This window comes from Oncorhynchus masou, chromosome 33 (assembly GCF_036934945.1).
Source record: "Oncorhynchus masou masou isolate Uvic2021 chromosome 33, UVic_Omas_1.1, whole genome shotgun sequence".
Classification (NCBI taxonomy): domain Eukaryota; kingdom Metazoa; phylum Chordata; class Actinopteri; order Salmoniformes; family Salmonidae; genus Oncorhynchus; species Oncorhynchus masou.
In genome coordinates, this window is record NC_088244.1 from 29,218,239 (window position 1) to 29,228,238 (window position 10,000).

At 45.3% G+C, this 10,000-nt stretch overlaps 1 protein-coding gene across 4 annotated transcripts in view; it reads left to right on the top strand.

The window, feature by feature from the left end:
* Positions 1-10,000, top strand: part of LOC135528202 (signal peptide, CUB and EGF-like domain-containing protein 3) — a 117,753-nt gene that overhangs the window by 43,250 nt on the left and 64,503 nt on the right. For all 4 annotated transcript variants that reach the window (XM_064957121.1, XM_064957122.1, XM_064957123.1 and 1 more), the window contains exon 4: positions 7,602-7,736. In XM_064957121.1, coding sequence (XP_064813193.1) covers positions 7,602-7,736 — 135 coding nt within the window. The remainder of the gene's footprint in view (positions 1-7,601; positions 7,737-10,000) is intronic.

Here is a 10,000-nt window from a genome sequence, read left to right on the forward strand (position 1 = left end):
TCAATTAGGGTTGCATATTTTGGGGAATATTTAGAGGTGGAAACTTTCCGTGGGAATTAACGTGAATATACGGGAATTAATGGAAATATATGCACATTAATATTAATACCATTTATATGTAGATGTTTTTTGTATTGGATATTTTTACCATCTCATATGGAGACAGAAACATAAACCTTTAACCTTATCATAAGTAGACATAATTGCAAATGATTAAATCCTTCAAATTGAAATTTAAAAAAACAACTATTTAGTTACGAATTGAACTTTAATTAAATGAGTTGACTCTTCACATGGGATGATTTCACTGAACAACAAAAGAAAGGGAATATTGAATGATCCCCAATGATCCATCGCATCTCCCAAAAACGTTTTCAACATACATCTGTAAAATGATAGTCTAGAAACTAAAGCTTTGGTTGTCTTCCTCTCAGGCTTCCATGTCTTTCCCTGTCCACCTCTTGAACATCAGACACTGAGGGCACATCTTCACTGTCACTTTCCAACCTTGTTGAGGATGGCTCGTTGTCAGGCTCAAAAAGACCCACATTTGCCCGGATGGTCACCAATTTTTCAACCCTTTTATTGGTCAGCCTGCTTTGGTGTGTATGTTCTCAAATAAGGACCAGTTGCGCTCCGAGGCGACTGATGTTGGTGGATTTGGAGGATGATGGAGGAAACAGGGGAAAGAGCCTCAGATCCACAAAGTCCCTTCCACCAGGTGGCTGATTAGATATGTTGGCACGACTGCCATATTGCATCTCCATAACAAAGCCATTGGTTGGAAGTGTACTGCCCCAGACTGCCAAGAACCTTACCCTCATCCAGGCCAAGGTGGCGAGACACGGTAGTGATGACACCATAGGTCTTGTTGATCTCTGCACCAGACAGGATGCTCTTGCCAGCATACTTGGGGTCCAAAATGTACGCTGCGGCGTGTATGGGCTTCAGGCAGAAGTCTTCACACTTTTTGATGTCTTCACGTTTTTTGATGTATTTCAGAACTGCAGTTTTCTCTGATTGGAGCAACAGTGAAGTGGTCAGGGCAGTACGGATTTCTTCTCTGACATCTGCAAGCAGAGTCTGAACATCAGACAGGATGACATTGTCTCCCTCAATTCGTGCAATGGCTACTGCTACAGATTTCAAGGAGTTTCAGGCTGCTTACCACTCTCTCCCAAAATACATCACCCAGGAGGATCCTCTTGATGGGGCTGTCCATATCGGCAGCCTGTGGTATGGCCATTTCTTGGAGAGACTCCTTCCCCTCCAGGAGACTGTCAAACATGACAACACCACCCCAAAGGGTGTTGCTGGGCAGCTTCAATGTGGTGCTCTTATTCTTCTCACTTTGCTTGGTGAGGTAGATTGCTGCTATAACTTGATGACCCTTCAAATACCTAACCATTTCCTTGGCTCTCTTGTAGAGTGTAGCCATTGTTTTCAGTGCCATGATGTCCTTGTGGAGCAAATTCAATACATGAGCAGCACAGCCAATGGGTGTGATGTGAGGGTAGGACTCCTCCACTTTAGACCAAGTAGCCTTCATGTTCGCAGCAATGTCTGTCACCAGTGCAAATACCATCTGTGGTCCAAGGTCATTGATGACTTCCTTCAGCTCATCTGCAATGTCGAGACCGGTGTGCCTGTTGTCCCTTGTGTCTGTGCTCTTGTAGAATACTGGTTGAGGGGTGGAGATGATGTAGTTAATTTTTCCTTGCCCACGAACATTCGACCACCTATCAGAGATGATAGTAATACAGTCTGCTTTCTCTATGATTTGCTTGACCTTCACTTGAACTCTTTTGAACTCTGCATCCAGAAAATTAGTAGGTAAAGCATGTCTGGTTGGAGGGGTGTATGCTGGGCGAAGAACATTTCAGAAATCTCTTCCAATACACATTGCCTGTGCGCATCAGAGGTGAACCAGTTGCATACACAGCTCAAGCAAGACATTCATCAGCATTTCTCTGACTACGTTCCTCCATTGAGTCAAAAAAACATCTGATACCTGGAGGACCACGAGCTGTTGCTATCAATAAGGTGTCTGATTCCTCATTTTCACCTCGAATAGAAGTAGAGGGACTTTTGTCAGGCTGCTTGTTGTGAGCACTGAGGGAACTTTATGCATTTGGCCAGATGATTCTGCATCTTTGTTGCATTCTTCACATATGATTTGGCACAGTATTTGCAAATGTGCACAGCTTTTCCTTCTACATTAGCTGCAGTGAAATGTCTCCACATATCAGATAGTGCCTATGGCATTTTCCTGTAAAGATTAGAAAAAAAATGTTTAAAAATGTAAAAGATGTCAAATGTAAAAGAAAAACGGATACAATTCCATGTAGAGATAAGTTAAGATAGTTCAGCAGTTCGGCCTCCCAGGTGGAGAAGGGGTCTAAAGGCACTGCATCGCACCAGAGATTCTGGGTTCGAGCCCAGGCTCTGTCACAGCTGGCAGTGACCGGGAGGCCCATGGGGCGGTGCACAATTGGCCCAATTGGCTGGCAGAGATCTCATTGTTTACTGGTGACTCCTGTGGTGGGCTGGGTGCAGTGCATGCTAGTGTTTCCTCCGACACATTGGTGTGGCTGGCTTCCGGGTTGGCTGTGCATTGTGTCAAAAAGTGCAGCTTGGTTGGGTAGTGTTTCGTGTTTCGGAGGATGCGTAGCTCTTGACCTTACGGGAGGTGCAGCGATGAGACAAGACTGTAACTACTACCAATTGGGGAGAAAAAAGGGGTTTTAAAAAAAGATAGTTTTTACATGTATGGAAACAGGTGAATTTACACTCCTCAGTTAGCCGGGTCAAGCAAGCTAAAACCCAAATAGTAGCAAAAAATAGCTAGCAGAAATTGTTATCAAGTTAGAAAATAATTGAACACACTTTGCTGTAGGCTTCTATTTACTAGTTAACAAAAAATCATGTATGTCATATAAAATATATTCACCCCACCCAGAATTGTAATTAAAACTTACCAGAAAGCATGTAGTCCTTGGCTCAGACATTGTAGTAGTGTGGGCTCAATAGCATCTCATTAGTGTCCAATATCTTGAGAATCAGCTGTACATGTGATGGAAGAATGCACTGTGCATGCAGAGGGTTGCAATTCCATTGAATTGGGGATAATTTAACCAAAATATGTCACAAGACCTAGAATTGCCTCATGTGTAACCCACAAAAAAAGGTTAACTTGTTATAAGTTAACTTTTTTGATGAATCTAAGCAAAATTCCCCAAATTCCCGGGTTTAACTTCCCAACCTTTGCAACCCTTGTCTCAATCCACCGCATCTGTCTATGTCACACTTCCGCATCTGCTGTGAAAGGTGGCAGAGCTAGAGTAGTTTGTCAAACCATGAGCCACATCACAATGTATGTAGCATCCAAATGGTTATTATGACCACGCTATGGAAAGGGGAGACTCTCACGAACACATTCAACATTTTATCAAATCATTTAAAAAATATATTTTTATACCTAAATGCTTCCACACACAACAAGTTAGACTTTTAAGAATTAAAATCAAAATGCAGCCTAAGCAAAGGCTTTGTTTGTTTTTTGGTCACGCTGGTCAGGGTTTAAATCAGCTTTAATAACACCTATACATAGGCTTAACCTAAGGAAGTGCGTTGTTTAACCAATAAAAGGTATCTCTAGCCTAATAGCTCTCCCAATGCTCTGAGTTCAGTTTCCCAACCACCCACCTAACGAACAGAGAGCGTGTTTGTGCTCAGGCAACACATTTACTTGTGCAACCTCCTGCTGACATGTGCTTGATAAGCGCTGCGTGTTTGTTTACGTGTGGCCTGTGTCTGTGTGCACTCAGGGCTCCTCTCAGAGCGCCTTGGCTCGGTTCAAACCTGGCGCCGTGGTCACTGTTCAGTCAAGAGGGTGGAAAGAACGAGACGTGTCATTGAACTCCAGAGGCAACGGAGAGGGAAGAGGAAATCCCCTAATCCTGTTTAAAAAAGAAAGGATCTTGTTTTAATTTGGGACTAGCTCTCTATGCTCCCCCCTCCCCCCTCCCACCTACCGATGCTCAGCAAAACCAACGGGATGTTTATCTTCATAATGTCTCCCTCACCTACCAGGGCAGCTCAGGCAGCACAGCATGCTGTTTGTGTGCTGCCTTCAGCCTGGCCCTTATTGCTGCCTTATTATGGAATGTGTGTTTCTTATACCCCTGTAAATGAAAAGCACAAACAGGGCGAATGGCCGGCCTCGGTCTCACCTCTTCATGTCTCTGGGCTGTCTGCTCTGGATCCCAAAGACATGCCTGTCTGTCTGCCTGTCTGCCTGCCTTTCTGTCTGTTGGGTCTGTGGAAGCATAATTCTTGGTCAGCACTGTGGAGGAGATCCTCATTGTTTTTTATTTTCCCCTCAAAACTCTGGTGCTGGGTCAGCAATAAATGTCCCGAGAGTATCTGAATCTTTTTAGAAAAAGACATGAGTGCGTCTCCAAAATAAGGGTTGAGGAGTTTTTGTATCTCAGCCGCCATGTTTACACGGGCTCCGAAGCTCAGCACAAGGCCAAATGTTATATATACAGTCAAGGCTATCTGAGAAACCAGCGGACATGGCCTCTGCAAACACAACCAGTCTCTTAATCTCCCTCTGTTTGAATCTTCCCTTTTTCCCATCTCCTCCTCGCAGCAAAGCGAGGGATCGAGGGAGAGATGTCATGTTTCATAACTGAGGCAGCCCTTTTATCTTCATTAACACGTCTTCATTCCCATACTCTCAAGGTATTTTTGTTAAAAAAACCTGTTTAAGTCCAAATAACATGATCACTTCTCCTGGCTGTGCCAGAATCCCTTTCCGCTTGGAAATATTAGCTCTGGACGCCAGCCGTGCCGAGCACACAACACAGGCAATTATTGCAGCAGGAGAGATCTACTGACAGGCAACGCCTCATTTGGTGGGATGAAGGAATCAAGAAATTAAACCTTCATTGATGCGCTGGAGGTTTGGAAAGAGAATTCCCAATTGGCTTTTTGTGGCTTACTGCTTGTTTGGTGTATATTCATGCATGTGTCATTAGTTTACTTCTCTCCATCTCTCTCTGTGTGTGTGTGTGTATGTGTGTGTGTGTGTGTGTGTGTGTGTGTGTGTGTGTGTGTGTGTGTGTGTGTGTGTGTGTGTGTGTGTGTGTGTGTGTGTGTGTGTGTGTGTGTGTGTGTGTGTGTGTGCCCACTTATTTTAGGGGAGAGGGTGTCATACAGGTTGGTGTTTGGCTTTACGGTTTATCTGCAAAGGTGCAGCTGCAGGTTCCTTGCAGCTAAGCTGAAAGGTGTCACTGCTGCCACTCTCCCTTTCTTTCACAGTGGAGAAGGACTGTTACATTAAAGCCAAAGCATCTGCACTGAGGCTGGGGTGGATTGCAGCCCTGCTGCTCAAATGGAGCACACTTCACTCTGAAACGGTGCCAACTTCTTCAACCTTCACAGGCCTTCCGGTCTGTCCTTATAACACTACATTTATTTGTCATCTCTTTTCAAGGATGCAAGGACAGACACGTCACCGGGCCAGCGAGAGTGCTCAGGTTTTCTCAGTGGGCCTTAGTGACATGATTACATTGTTTTGAGAGGAGGCAGGCAGCGGTGCTGATGGGCTAGACTTGGCACGTCGTTGGGGTCAGGAGGGTCACACGCCACTAACCCACTTAGCTACCCAAGAGGTTTCTGTCTAGTCAGGTTCCACTCTGACATCACTCAAGGGATCACTCCGGAGTTGGAGGTGTGTGTGTGCATATGTGTGTGTCTATGTCTGTGTGAAAGAGAGGAGGACAGAGTGAAGTTTAATTTCTAACTATTCTGAGCTGAGTATCCCCCAGAAAGGAAACTTCATCCAGAGGCCTTCTCAGACTGGACAAATAGACAGAAAATTTGTTTCGCATGACGGTTTATTAAAAAAGGCCTTGTGTATACAGCAGACTATTGATGCTTTGAGCATGGGGATGGATAGGGTTCCAGCTCTGTCCGTAGTCAGGGACAGAGCACAGGTCTCCAGGGGAGGAGGAGGCCTGGAGTCAAGGCACTGTCACGCATAGGGAATGCTGGGATGACTGGTAGCGTTACTAACGTCTAATCCCGTAGACAGGTCTCTCTTGGGAAAGAGGTCTTCTGACCTCAGTGAGACTTCCTGGTTAAATAAAGGTTCAATACAAATATACTGTATATAATATTGTATGACACTGTGCCAGACCATCCTTTTAAAGGGTCTTCAAAGATTAATAGAAAGATTAATTTGATACTGTTAAATCATTTTAGGGCTATGTTTGGATTTTTCCCACCGTAAGGATGGTGGCTTGATGCTATACATTCAAAAGCGCTTACATCTGGTTTCTCTATGTTCCAAAACCCCATGTAGTTACTGGTGTGCTCTGCCATTTTTAACAAGTTGTTAATGAATAGATGTTGTGCTGTTAACACTGATTGGGTGTAGTCTCAGTTGGCTTCAGACAGAGAGTACCGAACACCTCTAGTCGTATCTTTTTAGAGTAAGGGGCCCAATGAAGTCTCAATGGGATTAAATGCTATGTCAGCACCTACCGTTAGTACCTACTCATTAGTCTACGGTGCTACGCCCAATGACAAAGCATAGCCTCAGGAGATACCTCTGTACAGACTACTGCTGTATGCTGCACTTCACTCGTCTTCAAGTGGCTCTCCTCCCTCTCCACTCCTCCCTCCCTTTCATTACCCCCTCCTCCCTCTCCCCTTCTCCTTCCACTCCCTCTCCCTCCTCTCCTCTCCTGGCATTCCTTCAGTGGAGGGGCTGACAGACGCTCGTCATTGACAGTACTCTGTTCCAGGTGGATCAGGTTACCACAGTTGCCAGAGGATTGTGCTGCTCGGGCTTAGTGCCGCACAGTTGGAGGCTTTCAAACTGTGAGCCCTCCGCTCCGCCTGCTACCACAGCAGATAACTATTAACTGAGACACCAACTCTTCAGACAAGCCCCTCTGTCTTCTGTTGACTATGTCTCATATCTCCCTCGTGTTGTGACCTCTGCAGTCTGCCCTGCTGAAAACCACTCCCCTGGTTCTATTGCAGTGATATGACTGTTATTAGGCTCATACTTTTTCAGAAATGTTCATGAACTCTTGTATTCTTCCACCCTTCCATGCCAACCATCTTCCGTTTTGTTATGTTGCTGTCATATTAAGTCAGTCATATTAAGTCATATTAGTCAGTTGTACAACCGAATGCATTCAACTGAAATGTGACTTCCGCATTTAACCCATCCCTTCTGAATCAGAGAGGTGTGGGGGGCTGCCATAATCGACATCCACGTCTTCGCCGCCCGTGGTACAGTGGGTTAACTCCCTTGCTCAGAGGCAGAACAACATAATTTTACCTTGTCAGCTCGGGGATTCGACTCACCAACCTGTCGGCTACTGGCCCAACGCTCTAACCACTAGGCTACCTGCCGCCCCAATATATTTCCCTTCTGTAAAATCTATCTGACTGGGTGCAAAAAAGTAACTGCAGAAGAAGATCCCTTATTCCCGTTGACGCTAATGGTCTATCTCCTCATTCATGGACCTATTTCGGTGCAATGAGTGTAATGATTGTTTTCTTTTCCTGTTTCATTACAGATGTGGATGAGTGTTCGGAGGGTAATGGTGGCTGTCAGCAGATCTGTGTCAACATGATGGGCAGCTACGAGTGCCGCTGCAGAGAAGGATTCTTCCTGAGCGACAACCAGCACACCTGCATCCAAAGGCCCAAAGGTTAGCCTTGCATCCTCAACACACACACACACACACACACACACACACACACACACACACACACACACACACACACACACACACACACACACACACACACACACACACACACACACACACACACACACACACACACACACACACACACACACACACACACACACACACACACACACACACACACACACATTCCAGCAAAAGGACTGCACCAGATTTATGGTGCCAGAGAGGATACCAGTATGAGCTCATTAGTCCTGCTCTCTTACCTGAAGGGAAACTTTAAACTGTTGGGGTCATGACCTCATTATGGTTCCATTCAGGGGAAGTATCATTTACACTGCAGATGGTGCATTTTCATTAAGCCTTGTTTAGACTTTTATTACAAGTGATAGGCTATAGTTGAGTCCCAAATGCCGCCATGTTCCCTATATAGTGCAACCATAGGGATCTGATCAAAACATTTACATTTACATTTAAGTCATTTAGCAGACGCTCTTATCCAGAGCGACTTACAAATTGGAGTAGTGCACTATATAAGGAATAGGGTGCCATTTGGGATGTACACATACTGTAGCAATACTGCAGGCCTACAGGTAAGTCTTCTGTGACTGGTCTGATATGATAGGGAATCAAACCGGGTCTTTGACAGCAGGATCCGCCCTAGCAGGCCTGCCCTGCGAAAAAAGGTGAGCAAAGGTAAAAGTATGAGTGGTTAGAAAATGTCTGAGCTGTAAGGAAGCCTGTGTTTTTGTTCTTTTCAGTCCTTTTCAAATTGAACTGATCTGATCTGGCAGAGTCTGGCAGCTTTTTTAAAGCATCAGTTGAATGAATGGCCTCAGGACACCTGAGTTAAATAAATCAAGATGAATCGTGTAGCCAGAAGCGGGAACAACACTTGTTTATGGAGCTTTCCTTTGGAATTGGGATGGATGTGTCAGAGAAGAGAAGGCATGGAGCCAATCTATTCAGAGCCATACATATACAGTACCTTCAGAAAGTATTCACACCCCTGGACTTTTTTCCCACGTTGTTGTGTTACAGCCTGAATTTAAAATGGATTATATTGAGATGATTTGTCACTGGTCTACACACAACACCCCATAATGTCAAAGTGGAATTATGTTTTTAGACATTTTTACAAATGAATTAAAAATGAAGAGCTGAAATGTCTTGAGTCAATAAGTATTCAACTCCTTTGTTTTGGCAATCATAAATAAGTTCAGTAGTAAAAGTTTGCTTAACAAGTCACAGAATAAGTTGCATGGACTCACTCTGTGAGTGTTCAACAGGATTTTTGAATGACATCTCTTTACCCCACTCATACAATTATCTGTAAGATCCCTTAGTCAAGCTATGCATTTCAAACACAGATTCAACCACAAAGACTAGGGATGTTTTACAATTTTATTTATTTATTTGACCTTTATTTAACTAAGCAAGTCAGTTAATAAGAAAAAATTCTTATTTTCAATGACAGCCTAGGAATAGTGGGTTAACTGCCTGTTCAGGCGCAGAACGACACATTTTTACCTTGTCAGCTCAGGGATTTGTTCTTGCAACCTTTTGGTTACTAGTCCAGCGCTCTAACCACTAGGCCTCCTGCCGACCCTACACTCTAACCACTAGGCTTCCTGCCGACCCTACACTCTAACCACTAGGCCTCCTGCCGACCCTACACTCTAACCACTAGGCTTCCTGCCGACCCTACACTCTAACCACTAGGCCTCCTGCCGACCCTACACTCTAACCACTAGGCCTCCTGCCGACCCTACACTCTAACCACTAGGCTTCCTGCCGACCCTACACTCTAACCACTAGGCCTCCTGCCGACCCTACACTCTAACCACTAGGCCTCCTGCCGACCCTACATTCTAACCACTAGGCCTCCTGCCGACCCTACACTCTAACCACTAGGCCTCCTGCCGACCCTACACTCTAACCACTAGGCTTCCTGCCGACCCTACACTCTAACCACTAGGCCTCCTGCCGACCCTACACTCTAACCACTAGGCCTCCTGCCGACCCTACACTCTAACCACTAGGCTTCCTGCCGACCCTACACTCTAACCACTAGGCCTCCTGCCGACCCTACACTCTAACCACTAGGCCTCCTGCCGACCCTACACTCTAACCACTAGGCTTCCTGCCGACCCTACACTCTAACCACTAGGCCTCCTGCCGACCCTACACTCTAACCACTAGGCTTCCTGCCGACCCTGCCGACCCTACACTCTAACCACTAGGCCTCCTGCCGACCCTACACT